The sequence below is a fragment of the Nipponia nippon genome, unplaced genomic scaffold, assembly GCF_047370975.1.
Source record: "Nipponia nippon isolate SJK-2023a ecotype South Korea unplaced genomic scaffold, ASM4737097v1 scaffold_16, whole genome shotgun sequence".
Taxonomy (NCBI): Eukaryota; Metazoa; Chordata; class Aves; order Pelecaniformes; family Threskiornithidae; genus Nipponia; species Nipponia nippon.
The window spans coordinates 7,917,609-7,943,604 of NW_028262332.1; the positions used below are offsets into that span (position 1 = coordinate 7,917,609).

The 25,996-nt window shown below is 46.5% G+C and overlaps 1 protein-coding gene across 1 annotated transcript in view; it reads left to right on the plus strand.

Moving 5' to 3' along the window:
* The window catches only part of CFAP77 (cilia and flagella associated protein 77), a 61,003-nt gene that overhangs the window by 21,773 nt on the left and 13,234 nt on the right, over positions 1-25,996 (plus strand). The window contains exons 2-3 of the mRNA XM_087753195.1: positions 14,136-14,235; positions 14,766-14,991. Coding sequence (XP_087609321.1) covers positions 14,136-14,235; positions 14,766-14,991 — 326 coding nt within the window. The remainder of the gene's footprint in view (positions 1-14,135; positions 14,236-14,765; positions 14,992-25,996) is intronic.

Here is a 25,996-nt window from a genome sequence, read left to right on the forward strand (position 1 = left end):
ATTCTCCACCACTGCCTATGTTTGAAGTCCGGGATGTCTGGTGGCTGAACCAGAGAAGCAGAACACACACAAAAGCCCAATTAGCTTCTTATCTCCAAAGCTCTTACAAACACTAATGCATTAATCATTGTAAAACTGAGAGATGAGCATCGGTCTGTACTCCGGGCTCAGTTCAGTTGGGCTGTAACTTGACTGATGCTCAGAATTACCTGAGGAATCTTGTCCGTTCATCCCCACTGTGCAGGAGAGGAAACAGAAACAAAGGCCGAGCATCCCACTGGCCACCCCGGTCCCAGCCCACGATGTCCCTTTGTAAAACTTGACCAGGCCTCAGCTCAGGAGCAAGCACATCCTAGGCTCAGGTTCAGCTGAGCATCAATCCTCCACGCAATGCTTTCTGTTACCCTTTTTAGAAAACCCAGATGCTGCTTCAAACATGGAAAGTCTAAAAATGACACAGGAATAGACATGGAAGAGCTAAACAGCAAAATAAGTGTTTGGTTCTGTAAGAGATGCAGAAACACACAAAAGCAAGCCGGCTCTAGGAAGAGCTTTTCCGATTACTTGAACGTCTCTTAAAAAAATGGATTAAAATACAGATTCCCCCTATTATTTTTCAATAATAGAAGTGCAGCACAGAACAACTCACTAGTGCCACAAACTACTTTTTCATTTCTGTTTTTGTTTCATGCTTCAATATCTTCTTCCAGCTGCTCATGTCTCCTTTTCCTTCTCCTCACTTTGATCTATTAGTTTTCCCCAGAAATGGGCTTTATAAATCATTGTAATGCAGCCCTGGGAAAGACGGTGCTTAGTGCAGGGAGAAATACATTGCAGCTAACAGCCACGGCAGGGAGGAAAACTCTCACCTCGTAGTGGGGCTTTGGCGACAGGTTACTGATGGCGCTGGGTTATTTTATGTCTGCATTCGTGCCATCAGGGGCAAGGCCGCAGGGAGCGCTGCCTGTACCCCCTTTGCAATATTTCAAGCTTCCTTCTGCAGGCAAAAACAAACTGCTCGGGGGCTCGCAAGGGAAAGGGGGAGGAAAAATTGCCAGAAGAAGGGGAGGGCAGGCAGGACAGGTGGGGATGGATCACTTAGTTCCTGCTTTTGCACAATCGCATCTTTTTAAAAAGAGACGTTTGTCTCTAACGCACCCTGAAAAGATGCAAATTTCATGCAAGTCCCATCTATTGGCAGCAGTGGCAGGATCCAGCTCGCCCGTGAAGATTTCCGCTCCTTTGTGCCAAAGCTTTTGTGTTCCCATTTTGCATTCGGGAAACTTTCTTGCTGGAGGCCCATGGGCACGGCCAACCCCAGCATCACCGTACGTTGGAGTCAGGGTGTACCGCAGGAGGAACCCCCTCCAGCGCTGCCCCTGTTCAATCCCCAGGAGAGCGGATACAGACAGACCTGCTTATGGTGTTCAAAAATCTTTTTGTATTTGAAACCTAAGGGTTGGGCTTCATTTTCTAGTCAGGCTTTTGAAAGTTGACTACAGCTATTAAAAGAATAATCTAAAATCTGAAGTTGGGAGCAGTGCACAGCTGGGCACCAGGTCACTGAGCAATCTCAAAACAGCCTTTCCAGGCCAAGTCGGTGGAAGGGCTGCTGTAGCATTCATGGCACAACACTGTGGCCAGCCTGGGGCGAAGGTCTGAGCATCCCCCCAGCAAGAGGAGGTCCCCTGAGTCCCCTCCCGGGAACAAGTGTTAGTCCTAAATCCAGAAAACCCAACATCAGCTATGGCCAGAGACAAACCTCTGTCAGCAGAGGTTTAGGTACTTATCTCCTGCCCTGGGGTATGGGATGGATTAGGGGAACCTATTGCCAGCCCTGTTTAATTAGGGAGGAAATCTTCATAACCTCCTAAGAGCAGCACAGTCACACACAAGCTACAGGCTCTTTGAAGCACTTGCTGTGTTTTTAGGATCTCCAGCTCCTAATAAGACCACCCCAGGCAGACATGCCATCCTTTAGTTTCGAAAGCACACAAAAGAGACACCATGCTGGAATCTTACCTCTATCTTTAACAAAGCATTACCCCCTCCTCACCCTCTTCCCCATAATTGCCTTGTTATTGTCATTGGTGCCATTGTTCATTGGCTCGGCCGTAGAGAGGCCCGAGGGAGCAGTTCTGCCTTAGCTAAACCAATATCTCCTGCAATAACCCCCTGCAGTTTCCCCTTTGCTATCCCATGTTGAATAAATCCTCCATCTCTGTTTGCTGAATGATCATAAAGATATGATTGAAGTTTCAGATTTATGGTTTCCTTCGAATCGAGGAGCAACTCCAATAATGCCAGAGCCTGTTTGCTGACTGCTTTTGACAGGATATATGTAAAAGGAGATTTGTAAGAACAGAAACAGGAATGCAAAGATTAAAGCAACGTATTTTTTAGACACGCGGTGCACACATATGCAGTCATGTGTAGGAGTTGAATTCACACAGACTTTCAGAGCATCCTCTGTGCAAGGACCTCACTGCGGTTCCCAAGCACCCTGCAAGGCAGAGCGTGCGCACAATATTTTACTCTAACAGTGAATCTGTCTCGAGTAACCACACAAGAGACCCACAAGAATTGGTTGCCTAGTAAAGGAGGATCCTAACTAAAGATCTCGCACAACTGTACTGAAAACTACTCTAAAGTGGTTGCTGAAGGCTGGGAGAGGGCTGTATATTAAGGTGGTCCTTGCTGTCAGCTTCCCTCTCTGTATCCCATGAGTTCCCTCTGAACTGTGTTAATGCAATCCTCTGGGTGCCCGGGATGCGCTTTGGGGAGTGCAGAGAAACCCTCTTGCTCCTACGGGAGAACATCCCAGCTCTTTCCTCTGATCAAAGCACCAACATCCAAAAAACCAACCAAAGGGGCGTTACACTTACAGGCAAAAGCAGCTGCCTCCTGAGGACACCCAGCATTGCACCTTCACCCTTGAGGCAACAGCCTCCAAGGGCAAACCCAGGGAATCTACTGCATGACTGTAAACTTCAAGCTGGGGGTGGTTACCACCTTCCCCAGTGCTGCTGTCTTGGCCTGGGTGTCAAAACCCTCCTTTCCCCGTCAGCCCATCCCAGCAGCATTTAGTGAGCCATCTCTGTCATACAGCTGTATCCCGGGAACTGCACATCGTGGGGCACGTCGGTATTCAGATTCAGGTCAATATTAATCTTTATCAGTAAACCACCACAAAGCTGCAATGAAATCAAGTTTGTGACTTTGGTGCCAAAATCTGAGCAGAGCATCTGAAATGCGTTCCCTCCAGCCCTGTGGCCACAGCACATTTGCTTTTCCCCGATTCACAGCCATTTATGCTCATTCTCATTTCAGCAAAAACCTATAAAACTCTTACAGCACGATGCAGTCCTAAATTAAATGCACTTTAACATCCCTATATAACAAGAGAGTCTTTGCTCTTTTAAATTAATGTGTGTAGCTGAGAAGGGGACCTTTCCTGGAAAATTTATTCCACTTTATTTGGAGACAGAAAACCCCACCTCATTCCTCCTTCTCTGAGAGCAAAGATTATTTTGTGTGTTATAATGAGGAATTTGTAATAACGAGAGCGTTGTGTGTTAGACTAACTACGAAGCGAACAACAGAAGACTTCTGTGAACAGCAGTGTTTGTGTGATGTATGGTAATATTTTTCCTCAGTGCATTACAAAAGAAAAAAGCAAGATAAAAATATCTTCCATTTTCTCCCTAATTTGTAGTTTTCTGGTGTTAGCAAGGCTTATAAGACACATGCTCCCAATTAGCTGCTCCTCTTAATTTAAATGCTTCATAAATTATCTCCTGCGCTTGTGGATTATCACTTCATAATGCGAGTTAGCATTTAAATAAATAGCTGCGATGTAGGAAATTAGGGAGGTTTACAGTCTGAGGCGGCAGCATAATGAAGGAAAATACCACAGCAGCTGAACAGGGGTTGGGAGAGATGTGATGAGACAGAGATTTTTTTTCCCCCCCTTTACCTTTTAGCAACCAAATTTGGACTGCAGCAGGGAAAATATGGGTCAGAACTCCAGCAGAGCAGGAGCCTTTTGTAATGGCTGAGCACGAAGTGAACACAGAGAATTCTTAAGTGCGTAAAACTTCTGATTTAGCAAATATGATGCAATTATGAAGTGACTTTCTCGAGCCAACTCTTGGTTGCCTCACAAGGTAGCCCCTTTGAAAGCAATTGGGCTACTCATGTACGTCACCTGAGCAGTATCTGACCCCTTATGTTCTACCCTTTCAAAAAATATAGGACTGGAGAGAAAAAAAACAATAGAACAAAGCAGAGCTGAAATTGTATCGAGAAAATTTGGTGGGGAAAGCAATGAGGGAGTCAGATGTAGGATTATGGGGAATTTTAGAAATATATATATATATATATATATATCTCTTTCAAAGATAACAAGCATTAATTTGTAAGCCAGATAACTTTTGACATGTTTTTAGCACCTTTAATAAGATCAACCCATAGACAACGACAGTTTTTAACCATTGGCAGCAACTTCCCAGTGCTATTTCAGCCCAGTTTCGCAGTTATTGTCATAAATGTAGAAAATTAGGAAGGCAGGGCAGAGAAAAACCTCACGACAACTCCTTGGGGGACTAAGGCTCTCTCCAGTGCTTGTTGGTCTTGCCTTTGGTGTTGCTGCTTCTTTTTCTGCCACAGGAGAAAACTCTGGGCAAGGTCCTGCGAGCAGTCAATCACGCTTGACTGCCACTGACTTCTTTAGGAGCTGAAGACACGGAGGCACGGGTGGGCTCAGGACCCTTTGGTGTTTGTCTTGCAGAGCGCCCAAGGTCGAGCACTGCAGCTCTCGGGGAAGTTCAGCTATTACAGCTCCCTGCTTGCTCACACGCAGAAGTCCCAACGTGTCAAAACCATGGATATTTTTTCAAAAACACATGGAAATCATAGAAGCCTTGACAGCCTTGACCAAAGTCCAGCCTTAGGCAGGAGTAAAGTTATTAGTTACCTTATTTCCCAGAGAAAGTCTGACACATTAGGATTTCACAGTAGCTGGCTGTAAGTGTAATGGGCAGGGTGTGATTTTGCTCGCTAGGTTTTGCAGTTAAATTTCAGCATGTTGAATACATTTTGCTGTAGGACAGAGCAAATGAATCGAGCAGATTCTTGCATTAGCACAAGACCCTCTGCGCTTAATGGGAATTCTGTCTAACTGACAGCACAATTTGGGTCTTCATTGTATTTAATATACTTCAAGAGCGGGGGTCAAATTGTCTCATCATTTACATCCGTACAACCCTGCTAATCCCAGGAGAACTGCAGAGTGGAAGCTCAGGACAACCTGTAACTGACTCAATTTTCTCTGCTTCGCACCTTCCAGTTAATTTTTCTAGCAACGTGCCCCAAAATGCCCTTGGTTACAATCCCAGTTCTTCCCAAGTCGACAGAACTGAACATGGGCAACTGGGCTGAAGTCTGTTGGAAGGGGATTTCTGCCTGGACCCCTCAGGACGCACTGGTGGAGTCTGTAGCCATTGCTTGGATAAGATGCAGTTCACCCTGCAGAGAGTTCAAGTCAGCACAGCAGGATCCCCATTTCCATCCTATAATTTTCTATTCTAACACATAGTGTTTAGAAAGTGAAAAAGGGACTCATCCCGCTCCAACCAACATCTGAAATGTTACAGGAGCTCTTCATCCCTCAAAGTTTCCGGGCAGTAAAAGAAAGGCTCTGTGGGCCAAACTGTACCCGTGCTCTGCAATGTCTGTCCTCTGCGGCGTATTTGCATCTCTGTTACCATCACTTTGTCATCTGCACCGAGCAACAACACAGGTGCTACTGGCTTCTTCTTCTGTGCTTAGAGCCTGATAAGCCTCTGTTTTGCTGGAGTATGAGGACACAGAAACCAGCTTTCCTCTCCCAGCTGCAAGGGCTCTTCAGGTCTAAGAAAAACATGGCAGATGTGCTGGGTGCTGAATGCAAGGGAGAGGACTGGAAAGCCCAGGACTAGATTCCTTCAGGGAGATGGTGCCACTTTTTACAGAATCACCTTTTCTTCTAAAAGGGCATTTTAAATAATAAAATTGGAAGCTGCCGCATATATCTTTCCAACTGATCTACTAATCATATTTCTTCAAATTTTATATCCCTGACCCTTGTAAAGGGATTGCAAGGAAGGCGTTTTTTAAGCTGCATTTTAATAAGTCAATATGAAAGCTCAAAATTATTTAAAGCTTCTTAAATAGGATTATATTTGATTTCTTGTGGGAATAGTGGGGGATAGTCTAGTAAAGACGTTCTGTCCTGCTGAGGTTTTATTACATTAAAGAAACAGCATCCTTTTTTAACAGCAAAAACTTCATCTATTCTCTAATGAAAATGGAGATTATTCTGTACATGAGGTGACTGAAGTTGGTAAGTTCCTGCATCTGTGATCAGAGATTAGAGTTTCTCCTTGAGTGAAAGCCGAGAGATTCCTGAACCAGAGGTTTGCCCGAATTTAACAGGTTGTCTGTTAGTCTGAAATATTTGAATATTTTGTTTTAGGAGGTACCACAAGTGTATTGACTTCAGGCAAATTCTGCTGTGAAATAACAGGTAGCTCTGAAGGCAGCCGGTGTCTCACTTGCAGCCAGGGATTGAATTTGGCCCTAAGAATCGAAGGTCTGTGCCACTGGGGAACTATTTTGCTATATGGGGAATGTGGCCATATTCAGTCTGCTCAAAAAGGCCCACAGTCAAATTCTCACTTGCATTCAACTCCTTTAATGTCATTGTGGCTTATATGGATGCTACGCTGGCAGCATTTAGCCTAATAGGTTCTATAGCGCCTGAAGAAATTCAAGAGGAGGAAATTAAAGCTACCTCTATGGAGTTGAAGGAGCCAGCAGCAAGTTACACAGTGTAAACAGCAGCTTCACTAAGTTGAGTTGTGCTGGACGTAATCTGGGGCAACATCTGGCCTTGAGAACATAAGGGGATTTTTCTTGGAGTAGCAGATGGGGAGGTTTATAGAACAGATATTACTAAGGATGAAGCACAGAGAAAAGGTCATAACTGCTGGAAGGGGAAGGAAACTTTTTTTAAAAAACATTGTCCCATCTCTTTAACATTTAGAGAATGTTCTCTCCCAATCATCGAATAACCCACATCCTGCTCCCAGCTAAACCTCGGCGCTCCCACTGGACCCAACAGACCCCGAGCAAAAGCATTCCCTGGCAGCTGTCCTCAAATCTCTCCCAGGCTGATTCCACCTCTTAGAGGCAAATGGTGGCTGTAGCTCAAGAAAGATCAGGTAAGACCTCAGTCTAGCGGTAGCTATAAACTGCACCCATCTTCGTTCAGCCCGAATAACCCGTCCTGCCCGCCAGCGGCTGTGTCTTATGACTACAGACCACGCTGCTGCTTTAGGGCTTGCAAGCAAGCGGAGGCTGATGTGAACTTCACAAACTGTGACACCCACTGCAGAAATGTGTACGCTTCTTTGACCTTCAATGCTGGCACAAAACCTTACACAGATACAAATTTATCTTAAAGTCAGGAGCAGATTTAATAGAGCAGGAGAAGATCGTTTTCAATATTTCCATCTCAATTATAGTCAAACACCTCTGTGAGTCTCAGCCTTTGGGGCTGTACCTGGGCTGCCCGCTCCCAGCGTTGAGACTGTCAGCAGAATCAGCAGAAATAGCACAACTGGGCAAGGCGGTGGTGATTTATCAGTGCTGAAGTAATTCATATTGACATGGAGGCACTGAGGAGGAGCTCGGGGTCCAGCGGGTGCCCCCAAAGACCTGAGAGTTATATGGTGCCACACACCAACAGCGGCAGACTTGGGATCTGACTCCCAAGCAACAAGCATCCTTTTTTTTCCAAAATCATTTTCAAACAGCAGAAAGAAGCAGCCCTGTTACAGAGAAAGATAATTTTAACACTTGCGATACCCTGCTGCTAAAATTGTCCCTCTGACAGCGCGTTATCTTCTAACTCAATAACGAGTGACTCGTATTCAGAGTCCCAGAATTTGGGGGCAAACAGGATTTTTCAATGGAAAACAAGAAGGTGAATACACCCATGAAGACAAATGAAAGTATTGTGTACGTAAATACTTTCATATCTGTCTGGCCCTTTAAAACCAAAATGATAGAGTTCATTTGCATTTAGATCTCTTTGGCTCCCTCTTTTCATCTAAAGACAAATCCTCACAAAGGCTGCTTAATTAGACCAAATTAGATTTCCACCTAGTGGCTTGTCATTCATTAGAAAACGCTGTTCTTTTTTTCTGTTTTGGTAATTATAGGCTGGTCTCGCAGTGTTCACTTCAGGCTCAAAGTATGACTTGCATTCATGATTTTGTGCAGATGAGAGGAAAATTATTCAGTCGCATCAAGTCTGCCCATTTTACAAGTTGGATAAAGATCATCACTGGAGTCTTTTATGTAATGGGGTATACTCTTTCTTAAGTCTTTAATGATTAATTGTAATAGCATATCTCATGGCAATTTTCAAGACTAAAAGCTAAGTACAAACCGTTTGCACGTGAAGCTACTGTACCAGATAGCGCGTGTGTTTCCTTAGATATGGGTTTGTGTCGGGAACCCACGTGCGTGGCCCTCCGTTGTCAGTGTTACGGCCCCACTGTGAGCAGAGAAGATGGGAAGGGGCAAGCTGGTGCCTGGGGTTGGGTAGGCAGAGCCCTGGGCTGGAGTTGCTGTCTGCAGCCCAGTTGTGCCGCCGGTGTGTAACCCAGTGAGGGGGACGCCTGCGTCCCACCCGTCCACCCAGTCCTCTGGTGCCTGCGTTACGCAGAAAGTAGCTACTAGAGAGGAAAATCTTTCATATTTAGACCTGACACTCAAAGGTTTCTAGCTAATAAGGCTACAGCCCCCAGTGCAGGTCAGTCAGGAGCACAGGTTAGTGCAGACTGCATGTGTAGACATATTCTGGGTCAGCAGTGTCTCTACCCTGCCTGGGGTAGGGGTTAAACTCACAGTAAGATCCCTGAGCTTTACCATTCCCGACTCCGAGGGCAACAGTTTGCCCAGCCATCACCCTTTTCTCTGGAAGACTCACACCGCTGTGGGACACTGTAATAATTTGGTCTCCCACCCTGAACACAGCAGAGTACCCGAACAGTCCGCTTCTCTCTCCAATCCAAACTCCATTCCCTTTGCTGTCCTGCATGGGCACATTAGTTCCCTGCCTCAGTTTCCCCACTATTACAGCAGGATTAATGTTCAGTGGAATGTTTTGAAGCTTAATAAATCAAGGCCAGATTTCACAGTCCTTCATCAAGCAAAACTTCCTTTCACTTTGATCTTTAATGTTTATGAAAAGCTTCGAAGACAAGTGCCAACTTGTTATTAATAATCTTCTTGGGAGTGGAAGTTACAAGCAATTAGCGGCAGGCAGCCCAGCAGCCACCAGGCCCTGCTAGGATTTCTTCTGCACTAACAAATCCAGATTTTCAGGTGTTTTTCTAACAACATTCTTGTTTTCCCAACCATTTTTTGTGAGAGAGGGCAAGTAAGTTTTTCCCTCCACCTTTAAAAAAAAAATCTGATCAAATTTGCCTTTCTCAAAACACTGAACATTCCCTTTCTCATCTACCTAAACCTGATGTTGAGTTACTGTCCCCCAGAGGCTTTCAGTAGCTCAGTTCTGATGTATCCCTGCACTTTGTAGCTCACTGCCTTCTTAGAGTGTAATCAAACATCAAGCTAAGTAGCAAATAAATCTCCCGATCTCATAAGCTGCACAGCAAGATCATGTAAATGCAAATGAAGGGCTTGATTTCAAGCTGTCGCGGGGGGAAGGAGGGAAAAATGCTGGGCCTTGTCACCGCAATCACTTCACTCTGCAAGTGCAGTAAATCTGCAATAATAATAGTAATGGCAGCGTGACGGGAGGCTTTACTGTACAAGGGGGTGTAATGAAACGGGGAACAGAAGGTGGGGAAGGAAGCGGGGCCTGACGGGCTGAAAACGCACCGGCACGGGGTGTGCAGGCGTCTGCAGGGCAGAGCCATCGAGGAGGGGACAGAGCAGCCCCGGCTGAGTCGGAGCAGAGAGGATTCATGGATTTGCCCAGCGTCCCCTCCCAGCGAAGGGCTGCCCTAGATGCAGGGATTAAAAATCCATGCCTCCATCTCTCACCATACCTCTCTGCACAGACACGTCTCCTACCCCTCTCGCGGTCTCAGTCATCTTTAGAAAATTGACGCAATGTGTGCCAATGGGCCATAAATACCAGGGCATGAAACACAAATAAGTCTTGCAACAAAACCTGGAATCCTTAAAGGTTTTGTACTTCTTTACAGCTTTGCCATGCACCCACCGCTTACAAACAGACCCATTTCCGAGCCTTCCTTCACAGCAAACATTTTCCAGCACACTAGACACTCAAATACAAATCCAGGGCTCAAACCCGGGGCTGCACAAATTGGAAACTACCTGGCAAAGGCCAGGGAGCTCGATACAGCCAACACTGCTCCCGTTGATCAAACACCCCCACCACTGCGGTGCGGCCAGGCTGAACGTGGCACCCTCCAAACCCAGGACAGACACACCTGGTTCAACAACGAAAATTATCGTGTCCAGGGGAAAAGGAGGCAGTAGGTGAGTCCTTAAAGACAGTTTAAGAGAGCAAACAAAGCCTCAGCGCACGTCTCTCGCAGCCCTGGGAGGAGGTGATGATCTCCGCAGGATGCTCTGGGAATGCTTCAGGAAAAAGTCTAGAGTTGTCTTTTCCGAACAGGCTGGATAAACAGTATTTAAGATGCCAGATTTTCCTCACTGAGGTCGTAAAGGGAGAAAACTTGCAGAAGGTACCCAGAGAAAATTAGGACCGCCTGGGATGCAGAGAGAGATGGTTTTAATTAGAGCCAAGAGGTGGGAAATAAGGCAGAGAAATGACATCTTAATGAGGTTTAATGAAGTTGTCTGCTGATGGGCACAGCTGTCAGACAGATCTGTATTCCAGCCAAGCAGCTTTGTGACAGGCTAAACCTGAACACGGGAAACGGTGCTGGAGCTGGGGAAGAAAAAAGGCCCTTCTGCATCAACTTCGGCTCGCTCTCCCTGCAGCTTTACGGCACAGCACACCTCCGACAATGCCCCAGGACAAACAAATGAAACCAGCCCATGAGGCTGCAACGACGTTTTGCTAATTTATGAATGAGAAAGGCTGTAATCTTGGATTACACTGAGCAAGATTCATTCCTGCTACCTCCTTCCCATTCTTTGCTTTTGTGGGTAAAAGATGTTGGCAGGCAACCAAAGTCCTCTCTCTGAGTCCGTTGATTTTCTTCAGGCACGGATTCTCTCCATGTTCAACATATTGAACCAGATTTTTTTTTTAATTAATTATCCAGCACCTTCAGCTTTATTCAGTGCAAAGTGACTGTAAAATGCCACCTGATCATAAAAGGAAACAGCACGCGCTCATTTTGCAATGGAGTAAACACCCAACTGTGTTAACTTGAGGTGCTCTGCAAAAGAGAATCTTTAAATCCCATAATTTCTTCCATTCTATGGAGTTCTGCGTTCAAAAGTCTGGAAGCAGCTTTGCCACAGGTTACAAGCCTCTCTCCTCTCCTGCAGTTTCTCAGCGATTTTCTCCCATCAGCCACACCTTCGCCGTCATAGCGGATTTCTGACCTCACTTAGCTGAGCCAGTATCAGAACACGATCCCTGGAAAAAGCCTTTTCTCATGCACCTGAAAAACGCTACACCATTTCTCTTGTATATCAGAGACAACTAATCTAAAAATAGCTAGCGTACAAATGCCTGTAAATACAGGAGAAATAGATCAGCAATGAAAGCTACTTTATCATCCCTGGCACCGGTTTATATGTTTTGCGCAATCTCCCTAACTCGCACACAGCATGCACATATGGTTTAGCACTGCCATGTGATATTTCAGTTGCGGTAGCGCTAAAAGCCCACTCGCTCCCATCGTGTTCAGTGCTGGACACATCTACAAGGGACAGTCCCGTCCTCTGCTAGAGGTTCACAGGAGGCAGCTGGAGGAAAGCAGCCACGTTATGCACAGGTTGTATCAGGTAGCTGAATCAATTGCTTTCAAAAAGCGAATTACTAAGGTCTGTTTGCAACAAAGGATGTATAGCATCCTAGCACAGGGCAAGGAGCCTGATGGGGTTTTCAAGTCCATCAAAGGATCTTAGCAAGCCCAGAAAATTCATTTTCTGGTGAAATTGTGCTCCTGAGAGTCACGAGGATACCATACCTGCTTTATAGCATCACAAGTGCATGGATTTAATGAGACCAAGATGAAGAACCTCCCTCCCAGACCTGGGAAGCAAGACCCTGGATTTACCTGAAAGCATCACCGTACGGGCTTGCAGGCGCAGAGGATTTCATCCCTATGATCACAAGCTGGCAAAGCTGACAGCCAGTTTGCCAGGATCTGCAAAGGAGCAGACCTTTGCTCTTGTGACCTGTTGTCACAGTACGGACAAGTCACTCAAGCAAGCGGGCACAATCTCACCCCTGGACATGCTGGTGAGGAGCCCGGTGCCACAGCCACTACGTGCTTTGAAGTTTTTGTGTAGCTGCATGTACAGACAGAAGCTGAGAAACCCCAAACTGAATGCACAAAAAAATGGCTCCAGGCAAAAAAGTTTGAGGAATTATGAGCAAATTCTAGAGACCTCAAGACAGAGCCCTCTGGAAAGGTGCCTATTTTGGGCAGGGGTTATTAACCCTCGCTCTCCAGGCAAAACTGGCTCAGTGAGAGCTTTGCCTGAGCTAAGGGTGATGCAGAACAGCTCAAGCTGCTCCGCAGCACCTTGGCGAGTACCCTTTAGCAGCACATTGGAAAGGGGCCACCAGGCTGGCAGCGTACGGGAGAGCCATGGCTGCTCCAAGGCCCTGGCCAGGGTTTGCACAGTGCTGGCTGGGAGCAGAACGTAAATTTGGGGTTGGATGATGTTGCTATACAAGCAGCTCTGGTATCAGCATCACTTATCGACCGCTGTACAGCCTTAACCTGCCATAGTGGCAAGTTGGAGGTGGTTTGTTTTCAGTCTCACTCTTTTCACTCAGTCCTTGCAGAAAGGGCTGCATTTGATTCAGCATCTCCTGATCGAGAGCGCGTTCACTCTGGAGTGTAATAATGGTCATCTCAATATTCAATGATTCACCCGTGAGAAGCACTAGAGCAGGATTTCAGCACTTTCATTCTCCCAATAAGACCTGCCACCACCTACAAACCCCCATCTTCCCCAACACCCTTCCCATGGAAAATAACCTATCCAAAGCACCCACGCCATGCCTCGGGGCTCCAGGAACTTGTTGCCTGACCCTGCTCCAGCTTCCCTAGCAGGAGCACACAGACCCAGGCTGCCAGGCTCTCACCCCTTCCCTCCTCCAACGCCTCCCTTTCAAGCGGCAATAAGGTTTCAAGACACACACATCCTGCAGTGCCTTCACCATGGAGATGGGGGGGTAGAGACAAAGGGGTGAAGGGAGGTCAGTTAATCCCACAGACACCACCAGGCTGGGACACACATGGGCTGGGGAAGAGTTCATTTTAAAACTAAATAGAAATGAGGTTAATGAGCTCAAGTTCTCTTCTGTGCTATAAACCCCAGGCTCTGCTCCCCCTTCTTCATCCCTCTTATCCTCCCCCTGCACCATGTCTTGCGTCTTGATTATTCCCAGGCAGACATGGTGACGTCATTGTGCTTGGGGAAGTTTGTGCCAGTTTTCTAGGAGGGTGCACAACTTGGAAATGAAATAAGTCAAAGGAAAGTTAAGATCAGCTGCAGAGTCTCCCCAGCAGACACCACGGCTGGGCATCCCAACCAAAGGAGAAATTAGCCAAACAAGGAGACTTCAAGTCCATACATATTGAGTCTGGATCCCTATTTCCAGCAAGGCTAGGTTGCTTTATAACTCGGGTAAAAACTTGTGTGAAATTCAGCATCCCTTAGGCTTCAGCTCTGGTGAAGCCTTCATGGCTGTGAGTTCTCCTTTTGCACTGTCACACTCACTTGTGTCCGGACAGCGGGATTCAAACCCGTGCCAAGCAGAACCAGAGCCACTCCTGGTACCTGTGGCCGCGTTCTCTTACAGATTTTTATTTTCAGAGGTTTTAACTTGTCAGGAAAGGTCTTTACACTTCTCCTTTCACTTCACTCTTCTGCAGGCAGAACTGGGGAAGCCCCAGAGAAACTGCTACACCCTGCCAGGCTTTGATTTTTCATACGGGCTGTACATCCACAGGACAGATGGAGGAGTCCCTGAAGGTAAGACAACACCACTAAAACATAGTCCTAATGCTATAGGAGGGACTCTCCTCTCCTTCCCAGTCTCTTCAATACTTCTCATAAAGCTGGAGGTGAAGAACTCCCTACTTTCATTAATATCACCCAAATTGCATGGTGACTAGTGAAGTTTCTCTGTCACATTGGAAACTTTTCTGGGATCACGCAGAGCCCAAGCAGAGAGGGGTACGGCACCTGCAAAGGGTGATACATAACTTGAGAGAGCTCTTACTTGGTGCTCTCAGGGACAATTCCCCTGTGAAATCGGACTTGCTGAGCAAGCCAGGGTGGAGGGTGAGAAACCGTCCAGTTCAGATGGGAGATGTCCCCACATGAAATGCAGTGGGATAGGATACGAAGGTCACTCCACAGTGAAACCGTGGCAAAATGCATGCAAGCCACACAAGGCCCCTGTGCGTGGTGCACAAACATCAGCCTGCCTTCCCAAATAGGAGTTACCCGAGATGTCCGATCTTTTTCTCTTTGCCTCTCATGTTTCCTTCCATCTCCAGCAATAGGCCACTGGAACACTGTAAAGCCCAGGACTGCTTTAGTTCAGAAGATGCCCCGAGACTTCATCACCATGAACCGTGGTGCTCTGAAGGCCGGTTATACCACAGCCCATGAATTTAATTTGTACTACAAGGCCAAGGACATTCGGCGCAAAGATGATGAATACAACCGCTTCAAATGTCCTCCTAAAGTGCCTGCAGACTTGACTTACGGCATCACAACACGGTAAGGGGGAAGGCTTGGGGCCCTTCTCAGAAGGAGATTATCCCTTCCTACCCTCACATCTGCATCTCCCCCACGTCTCAGCTAGCAGAGTCCCCAAAACAGAAGTCCCCTGAATCTGGCCATGCTGCAACTGAGTCACAGCATCACTTCCATGTCTGATTGCGCCTGTGTCTCAGATAATCAACTACCTAAATTTAATCTACATACCACTACACATCCCCATTTCACCTCTGGCACTAAGGGCTTAGAACCTCCTAAAAATATGTTCAATGCCAATCCTTTAACTGAAAGGAACATGAAGAGTTGTAAGCCAGAATAATGGCTTCCCAGGGTCAGAAAACCAGAGTCACAGCATTGCTGCCTGTTTTCACTGGTTGAAATTCTCTGGTGCAGTTGAGGATCAGTTCAAGTTCTTTATTCTGCTCTCTCCCACTTGTTAGTTCATCTCCCTGCATCAGGCAGAAACTAGTAGTACAGCAGGATGGAGGCAAAGAAGATTTTCACTGCACTCTTCTGCTTTCTTGGCCTCCCTCCCAAGGGCTGGAGAGGGGCTGGTACCTGCTGCTCCCTCAGCAGCCCCTCTAGAAGGGTGTAAGCCCACCCGTTCACCCCCTGCAATACAGCAGGGTGTTTAAGGCTTCACACTGAGTGCGGTCTTTTGCATTGCAGCATCTTCCAAAAGATTTTTATAAAGCATCCAGCATACGCGAGCCCTGCCTGACATTCAAACAGGTACAGCATTTAGAAGTGACCCATTTAACGTCCCCCTCGCGTACCAGCTCCCAACTGCCTGCTGTGCTGATTTCTCACAGGGAACTGTGCAACAGGGAGTCCGCAGGGGAGAACGTCGCTTAGACTTGCTTAGACTGACTTCTGGGTCCTTCTTGCTTAGACTGCACCTTACTTAGGCTGACTTCTAGGTCCTTCTGCTGCCTGTCCTCCACAGGAGCACGAGGCTGGAGGGGAGAGCCGTCCAGAAGAGCCAGCACAAGTCCAACACAAAGCGCTCAAAGCCTCTGAAAGGGGCTCCGAAGCAGCCCTGCTGCTGCTGGGGCATGGAGGGTTTTCTTGCTCTGTGCAGGTCTGGACCAGACATTAGCTTTCATTTTAAGAGCTGGATAATAATCAGTACCAGAAAAATAACAGCTACAAATTCTAGAGAAAAGACATGATGAACGGCACTGTGTATTTTACATGATAGTAAATGGGCTTTGCATATGCAAATTGAATGGATTTTAAAATGGTATTTAATGACAATTTTCGTAGCAGACATTAACATTAATTGCATCAAAATGAAAATGTAGCATTAGCTTGCTGTTAGCTGCAAATGCCCCAGCTATAAAGCTTTATCTTTATCAGTATCAGCCCTCACCGATGTGACAGGGCTGCTCTGCAAATTGCAGGCAAAAGGGCTTTTATGTTGCAAAAGTATCCCCCAATGTAGACAAAAATCAACATCAATTTTGCTTTATTTCTTCATAAACGGAGGTTAAATGGCTGCCTGTAAGAAGTCTAGGCACGTTTCAAAAGTTTTAAGGAAAATCTGCAGACCCCACAACAGCAGAAGTAGTGGGAAAGGGCTTTTAATTTAAAGTTGTTATTGTACAACTTGCCTGCTCCTTAATAGCTACCTTTTATTCAGACTGATTGTATTTATCCCTTTACTTTAAAAGCATGTTATAGACAAAATCAAATTACTGGGATTACCAAGGAGTTGTTAGAGCCATTTCAGTAAAAGTGGGAATTTAACACACTTTTCCATGACTGGCAAGTTGAAGATACCAGCTTTGGTGAGCACTCCCCAGCCCAAGCCTGTCCCTAGTCAGAGCTGACCAGGGCCAGCGAGACCTGCCCTGTTAAAAATTATTTGGTTGTCAATGGATTTAGGTTGCTTCTGCTTTCGGACTCTAAGCCCTGTACGACTGCGTTCTTAGTGCTGCTGATTGGGAAGGCAGCCACAACTAAGACACATGCTTGTCTGGGGGCAGAAGAGAACGGTGGCATACGGACTTTTTCCATGACTCCATGCACTTGCTTATCTTTAGGAATGTCCACTTTGATAAACAGCTCAGGTGCAGTGAAGTTCTGCAACAAGAACAGAGCCTGCATGTCATCCCCTAACCCAAGGCACGGCACAGACAGTACAGATAAGGTGGCCAGAGAGCAAAGGTGCCTTCCCATCGCCCTGGAAGTTGCTGCAGCCAGCCTGTCTGATGATGGCAATGCTCTGGGACAATCCCCAGAGCGCCAATGCAAACCCTCCCCGTCTGCACCCCCAGCCCTGTTGCAGCCCCTTCTGCGCAGCTGGAATCGCCAGTAGTGCCAGCACGCAGCCTCGGGGCTGGGCTGCCTCCCCGGGAACAGCAGCACAGGGGGTTATCAGCCCAAACAACTCGGCGGCTGTCACAGGAACGTGTTTGTGGTCTTGCAGCTGTCAGTGGGTAACGTGCAGGGGGCTTCCCAAGCCCTGACACCATATCCAGCCCCTCCTCAGGCCCTGGGCTGCGCTGCTGAAGGCTCCTGTCTCCTAAAGATACCAAGGTCAGGAGTGCTCCCCAGGCTCACGAGTATGAGCTCTCCTGGATCATCCCAAATAGAAATGAACACAAATGCTGTGGTTGCTATTAGTGCCTTATTAATCACGCCCTGGCCCTGCTGCTCCCTCTAGCACAGCAGATCGCTTATGCCTCTGCTTTCCACTCCTGGTGGATGTGTGCTGCATGGAACATTTCACAAGGCAGCATCAGACACTGGAGTGAGCTTTCTGAAGCTTTGAGGCCTCTTTCCTTTCCTGGGATATTTACCTTCAAAGGTCACCCATACCCCTCTATTAATTCCCCGTGGGCATCTTCCAGGGGAGAGAAGCAGCTCTGCTTTTTTGCTGATTCCCCCCCATTCTCTCCCTCCCTTTTCCCAGAGAAATGTTTGCTACGAGTCATGTGGCCAGCTTTGTTGCAAGAGTCATAAAAAGGACATTTTTCATCTCTCCTTTTTCCTGCTCTCGCTCCCTTCTCTCTCTCAGTATCAGACAGAGATTTATTCCCTCCCCAATGCCTGTGGCATTCGGAGCTGGGAGGGGTCAGGGGAGGCACTGATGGGACAATAATAGATAATACAGTGGTTCCCCAGGGTCTTGTCCAGCTCCGTAGACGATCCATCAGCAGGCAGTGCTCATGCCAAGGTCAGCGGTAACGAGGATGTGGTAGGGTCCCAGCCTCCCCCATGGGGCATCCTCCAGTCAGGCTCCCCCGATTCACAGTCCGGCTTCTGATCTCTACAAGAGCCACCTTGTGCAAGCCACGATTTGCAAAAAAAGCACGTGTCCACGGAGCGCAGGCGCTGGGGTAATGACCACGTTACAGTGCATGCACGCTCAGCTTCACCTGCCCCAGCCCTCAGCCCCACCACAAACAGGTCTGCAGGTTTACTTTCAAGGAAAATGCCCATCATTGGCAATACTTCCCCTCCAGGAGCTAAACCCATCTCATCCACGTGCTCTGTGCATGACACATTACATGGCTATAAGGTGGGTGCAGATTAGGGTTGCTGTCCTCCTGGACCCAAGTCCTAGGTCCTTTAATTTAAAATAATCCCACAATGCAGTGCTACTAGGAGGTGTATTCAGCCCCCATACTCTGTGTAATGACCTTGTTTTACAAGGGGGAGGACGCAGGGCACTGAGCGGGCTGGGTTTTCATTGTACTAGAGATCTAAAGAAGACCTCCAGGATCTTCACTGGTGTCAATACAGCTTGGTATTCAAGGTGCATTTGGAAACCCCAATAGATGTCCAGACCCACATTTATCCTCCTAACCACCTTTTCTGATTGAAGTTCACTGTGCATTGAAATTAGCAGACCTTAAACGGTCATTTTTGGAACTAGAACTATGCACAAAGATATGGATGCTGTCTACAGCTAGATTTTAGATTATATTGATTTGCACAAGGTCACACAAGGAGTTTGAAGCCAAAACACACCAGCACACAGTTGGTACCCCAAGCACAAGTTTTCTCCCCAGGAGCTAGCAGTGCAGAGTGCATCCCCAGCGGGAACACACTGTCCAGCATTTCCAGGGCTGCTTTTAGAGAAAAGCTTTCTTTTGCCTCTTAGTAGTGCAAGTTTCCTAATTCTGCATACTGTGTCCCAGAACATATTCCTGGACACAAGGACTGCACAGACGTGCCATTCTCTGCCATCCTACACCTGTACCTCCTTCAAACCCTGCATGGCCATAACCCTGCCTCCGACGTGCTGCCATCCACTTGGCAGTTGGCCTGTAGGTTGGGCTGACCTTGGGTGTGCTGGCAGGATTTCCCTGGCACTCTGTCATCCCCATGTCTCCTGCCAGGTCCCCCCTACCGTCTGCCTTCACTTCAACCATCCCTTTCCTGAATTTTGCATCCCATTTTCCTTCTAACTTCATCTCCTCCTAACATTGCACCTCCCATTCTCTAAAACTGGTCTTAATCCTTCGGCAGCTGCTTTCACCATGTTCCTGCAGCAAACTCAGCTCTCTCAAGCATTTGGTCACTGCAATCTCTTCTTCAAATTGTTACAATTGGCCAAGGGCATCAGTTATCCAGTACCTCCTCTTTTCTTTGTACCATTTGCAATTGTCCTAATGCTCTGTTGACAATCATCTCGCTGGCCTTTAGCAGCTCAGCTGTTGCCTTGGCTATCCCTGCAGCTTCCTGGCTTAACCAACTCCTCTGTCCTTAGCTTTCACCTTCCCCGAGAAGGGAGGTTTCAATGCTCATGCTTCTGCTTTACAAGCGGCCTTTCCACCCGAACTGTCCGTGATGTTTGCACACAGCCAAAGTTTAGAAAGCTGCCCAAAAGCTGCTTAGATATTTCCAGCAGCTCTTTGGCACAGAGAGGGCACTGGTAGGTTCATTTCTGAGAGACTTAAAGAACATTTCAGGTCATTAATATATGGCCCTGGAAAAAAGCTAATCTAGCTATAGACCAGCTGCAAAAATATGTCAAAGAAACAATACTGAAGAGCAGAGGGTGTTCCTGGAAAGAACCCACCAGGAAAAGCTGGACAGGCAAGAAAGATGAATATTGCAGCAAGCCCACATCTGATCCACGATCGCTGGAAGCCAAACGAATAAAGAGTGTAAAACCACAAAAATCCAAAAGATTGAGGCAAACAAAAGTTTTAGAAAAAAAAATACCTGAGCACTGACAAAACAAATTATAAAAATGTAACATAGTGACTGGAACCACTGTCAGGCTGAAGGCACCAGAAAAACGCAACCAAGTTAAAAAATATAGGACTCATCAGTTCAGATAATTGCATATCCTATCCAGTTCCTCAGCGGAAGGCACTTTGTGTCTCTGCCACCGTTCTCACGTTGCTAAGATAAGAATTTCTATTTCAAGAATCATTTTCTTCTACTGGAGACATTCCAGGCTGGGTATGTGCTCACGTCGCCGTGCGTATATTAGCTACCGCAGAGCTCCCAGCCGCATCCGCCTGGATCGTGCTGCCTTGCGCCCAGGCAGCTGCAGCACCTGGTTGGGCAGAAAGGCCTGTTACCCCTTCAAAAAATCCTGAGTGCCCCGTGAAGATACTGGTTCTCCTCCAGTGTAGTTACCGACTGCAGTTGTAACGGTTTCCAACTACTTCAGGCTCCCGGATTAAGAGAAAATAAACAGCCAAGTCATGGTTTGGCATAAGGTTCAGGTCCTGCACATCAGCCGCAGAGCTGGGAAAAAAAGATCTAAAGAATAGAGATTTAGATCCCTTATTACCAATTGCATTACACTGAATAGGAAAGTAATTTACTCTCTCACACAGACTGGCTGTTGTCCCTGGGTTTATCTCCATTGATTACGGCTGGCTGAAAAATTTCTACCATAACTTTTACCATCTAAGACTACTTCTTGCCACAAGTGGACTTTGTCCCTTGCAGACTGTTGCTTTTGCAGTCTGTGCAATGAAAACCTGGATCGGGGGAAATAGCCGCAGAATCCTTTTTGTGAAACAAAGCTTTTCAGCCCTCATTGACATCTTCTCCTTTCAAACAAAGTAATGTTCCCACCCAGCCGGAGAGATTCAAGCATGGGACGGAGGTCAAGGGGAAGACCTTGCTCTTTGATTTGTTTTGCTCAGTGTTGCAGGGGTTTCTCTTGGTTTTTTACTCATCAGGATGTTTTGCATTTGTTGATGGCTGCAGACTGAGCACTGTTCACTCTCAGCCATGGATCGAGACCTCCAGGCAGAATAACTCTGCCCCATAATCACGTCCCACCCGAGTTTCTCACAGGATAACAGCGGATTTCCAGTCAGCAGACAAATGCGTTGAAGACAAATCTAAATAATCTTCACTTAAGTCAGCCAAAGGGTATCTCCAACCCAAAAAAAAAATCAATGCTAATGCACAAATTCCAGCTTGTGAAGCCAAGTATTTAATGGGTAAGAGCTGGCTTGGTATCTTCACTGCAAGACACGTGTTTCCATGTGTGCATTTAGGACCGTTCCAAGTATACATCTCACTCTGGGCCTAGGAGGGAATAGTAAAGCAAATTGGTGCTCTTGTAACCATGTATACTCCTAAGTACAGCTATGAGCATCTGATAAATCTTTTAAAGTGCATGTTTACAATGGATTTTATTCTTTTTACTGTTCTAGACATACGAGCCCTCTGAGCAAAATAACAGATCCTCTGACACTTAGAAGAAGCCACTGCCTCATTGGCTGCCCACAGTGAAATAATTTATATTGTTATTTCCTCATCCAAATTACAAGGATTGTAAAGAAGCTTCCAAAATTCGGAGTAATCAGTGCTTCACCAGCACGGATCCTGCAGCTGCCGCACGGGTGAAAGACCCACTATTTCAACTGAGAGTTTTGCCAGCCCAAGGACTGCAAAAAAATTGGTCCCTGAGTGTTTTCTACCAATTTTTCTCTTGTTATTTTCTTCAGTGGTTAACGGAAAGTGAGGACAAGTGGAGATCATTTAAAAATGATCTTTCAGGCCTCTCCATGGGTTTATGGCCAGGACCTATTTAGAGGACCATAAAGCTGTAAGGGGCCTATAACTTTACCGTGTAGTCCACAAGCTTCTTAGGAAAATGAAGAGCCTTTACATTCACGCCCTGCTTGTTTTGCCATCTCTCCCTCTCCTTACAAACACGCCCGCACGCGTGTGCACGGGGACTGCTGGAGCCGCTAATTGAATTCACTCTTGTGAAAATGTTAACAAATTGTAAGTGACCTTTTATACAAATTTCAAAGTCAAGAATTCACCACTAACTGCACATCCCTCTTCTGCCATTCACTGTTATGCAAAACCCACAAACAATTAAAAGAAATAACGAAGAGCCCAGCGGCCCTCTTTCCTAATTAGCTGCAGGAGGCAATGCTTGGGAGTGTGGCTAAGTGCTTCAATTACCTCGGCCCTCCTCACTGCCCTTGTTAGAAGAGACAGGTCCAGTGGCCAAAGGGGAACAATTAAGGCGAGGCAGAGCCAGGCAGTTTGCAGGGGGATGCCGGGGCCATGCTGGCTCTCACACAAGGGCCAGAGCTGTAATCATGCCCCAGATTCCTGCTGGGCTACACAGAGACAAATTAATGGTAGATAGATGGCTAGCTCCAGCCCATCAGTAACGAGGGAGGAAGGGAGACAATATAGCAGTACAAGGGAGCTGTAATCAGAGTTTTCCTGTGCTATCAGCCCCCTTTCAGGGCAGAGGAACCTGAGCACTAATGGCTTACTGCTGCCTGCATTGGCAGTACCCCAAGGCCCCGAGCAGAATCACAGATCCCAGCTTGTGCTTTATTTGCTGATGTTAATCTGCACTGGCTGCACCAAAAAGCCCCGCGCTCCAGAGATGCTGGAGACCAAACTGGTTCCCAATAAGAAACCAATCTGAGGTGGTGGGAGCTGGTTTGGCTGTCCCAGCCACAAGCCGGGGGAGGATCTCTGTATGGACACTACTACCACGGGACAAATCCTTCCCACCATGAACTACACAAGAAAGGAATACAACGGCGGTGCCCCTGTGGCTGCCTCCCCTGCGGACTGAAGACCCCAAAGACAGATAGATCCTGGCTGTGCAGCAAAAGCAGATCATCTTAGATGGAAGGATGCCAGCAAGGACTTGGACGGACTCGATTTTAAAGGTCTTTTCCAACCTAAATGATTCTATCCTTCTATGACTAAACCCCCCTGAAACCTCATTAACCTTTCAAGAAAGGGTTAAAGTTTCAGGATAGGCAGTGGTGTTGCAACACAGTTTTAATATCATGACTGTAAAAAAAAAATACAATATATGATTTATCTGTTGCATAAGCACCCACGCAGGGCCTGATCCTGCTGCCACTAAAGCTGCCATTGAAATCAGAGCAGTGTTTTCGGCACAGCCCAAACAGCTGCAGAGCCGCCGGGGAGTCGATGCCCATGCACATGTCCTCCGCTCCCTCGCTCCGCTCCCCGTCGGAGCCCGTCCTGACCAGCAGTGGGAAGAGTGCTGCAGGAGCTGTCTGCACTGGCTGGAGAGCTACTCGGAAAATCCAAGGGCTGAAGTTTGCACTAAAATATTTACAAGCCCCTATGCTTTTGAATAATACAAGAAAAAGGCAATCACAAGTCAAGTTTTTACCCTTTTACAACACAACAATCAAATTGATTGTACCTTTTAAGCTGGTATAAACCCCCTTCCTGAGCAAAGTCCTTTGTATCCAATTTTGCCAAATACCTTTTATTCAGTTGATATATAAACCTTTGAAAATAAGTTTGAGGGGAGACTGACAACCTTGAAACCTCAAGAGCACCATGGCATTGATGGGTGCCGCTCCCTGAGCCGAGTATTATAGATAGATTTTAATTTCGTTTTAACAAAATAGCTGTCTCCAGTGGAAGAAGCATCAAGAGCTAAATGAGGACCCATCTTGAGCTGAATCACGTTGAACAGACCTCGGCACTGTCATTGATTTTCTGGGAAGAAAAAAAACGCCTCTGGCTACTAAACCAAATTAGTAGTCACTGATGACCAATTATTTTGCCCCGCTGTGAACGGAGAGGCGTACTAAAATTCCAGTTTGTCAGACCCAAGGCTCTCTTCTCAAACACCTTTCAACAAGCATGTACCAAAAGTCCCTCAGATGGTTCTGACGCCTTCCTGTTTTCGGCAACTTCTCCTTCTCCAAAGTTTTAATGAGCTGCTGCTCTGAGGATGGCCTGCCAGAAAGGGAGCCTTACCCAGCACTTTGGAGCACTATTTGGCATGGCACAAATCACAGCTGTCACAATTTATACACACATACACAAAAAAGTGTCAGCCTAATGTTTGCAAATTATAATTACCATTTCTCTTGCATGTCCCTGGTGCCTTCATTTTAGATAAATCCCAGCTCTGAGGTATCAGCTGCAAAGCACTGAAGGCCCATATTGAATAGAATAGATTTAACTAGTTTGTAGCTCATTTAAGGCCTACACTGTTTTATTTTAATATTGTTAATACTTTATTATACTTTTTAACATTGTTTTCACAGTAAAATAGCCTATTAGGAGGCTGCAGCTTCTTTTCCAGGAGATTTCTGGCAGACTAGACTACCACATTGTATAACCAAGCTAGCAGGTGCTTGTCATTTCAGTTGAAAATAGGTCTGTACCCTGACTCTTGAAAGTAAATTAGAGAGAGAGTCTATTAAAGAGACAGGAACTGTTTCAGAGATAATAGTTTTGAAAATGCGCACAGATAAATTTTAAAATATTTAGGAAATGTCAACATTAGAAGTGGCTCCAACTATTTGACTATAAAAGGAAGCAGCTGATTATTTTTTTTTCCCACAATTGTAAATAATTTGTTACATCCTATCAGAACTTCTTCGCTTTTCCTTTCTGTGGCAGGGTGCTTGTGCCAAAACAAGATCATCTGAGTTACTCTGAACAAGATGGGGTTTAATCCGCAGTAAGCGTTTTCAGCGGATGCTTCCTCCGCTCTCCCCACAGCATCTGCAGATAACAGCAAAATCCTCCCGGTTCAGAGGAGTGACACCTGGGCAGGGTGACAAAAGGAAACGGAACACACAAGCCATTCATTCCTGTCCTTAAGTAACACTAAGGCGAGAGGATGTTTTCCCAAAGGCTAGCTGCAAATGAGAAATATTGTCACGCTGCCAAGCGGCACCGATACCGGGGCCAAAATTCCCCATCCACTCCGATGGGATCAGCGTTTGACCTACAAAGAAAAAGCCACCTCACTGAAATTTCTCCGATAACCTTAGTCAAAGAAGTGTGTTACCTGGTATCCCCTGCTTTTCCCCACTTTCTCAGTATTTCTCTCAAAGAGGCAGGAAAAGCCAGACGAAGCCTCACGTCCTACAGCCCCACCAGACCTTACATCTATAAGCACACGAGTCATTCCCACCGATTTCAAAGAGGCAGTTCATGCGTGTATTATTCCAGGCATGATTCTATACTTTGCTGGATCAGGACTTAAATGCGATTAATCACACGGCAGGGAAGGATCTCTGAAGAGCATCAACCCAAATGTGTCCTTTCAAGCATTTACTTACAAGCCAGCTGTGGACTAATCAGTCATCAACTGGCTGGTCCACTGGAGATGGTAAAAGTCACCTCCATGGAGATGTGAAAACACATTCAGCTACCACAAAAATCAATAATCAAACACTACATACAAAGACTCAATGTTTTCCTGAGTCCCTCCCCGCTATTCCTGCACACCAGGAAAGCTCCTGCCTTGGAGAGCAAAGGGACAGGCCAAGGCAACAGGCCCATGTGCAAAGCCCACCACGTGCTTGTGCCAGGACTACCAAAATTTACACCACACAATGAGACTGGAGACCCACGCAGACAAAAGACACTCGACCACAGGTTTGCCACATCCTTTATCCACTGTAAATATTTTGCCCAGCTCTGATCAGTGTGAAATGCCAAACTGGATGGGAAGGAGCAGGGAGAAGAGGGGAAGACAAAGGGTAAATGTCAGTGTCCCCTTTGGCACAGGGTGTCTCCAGATAACTGTCTGGAG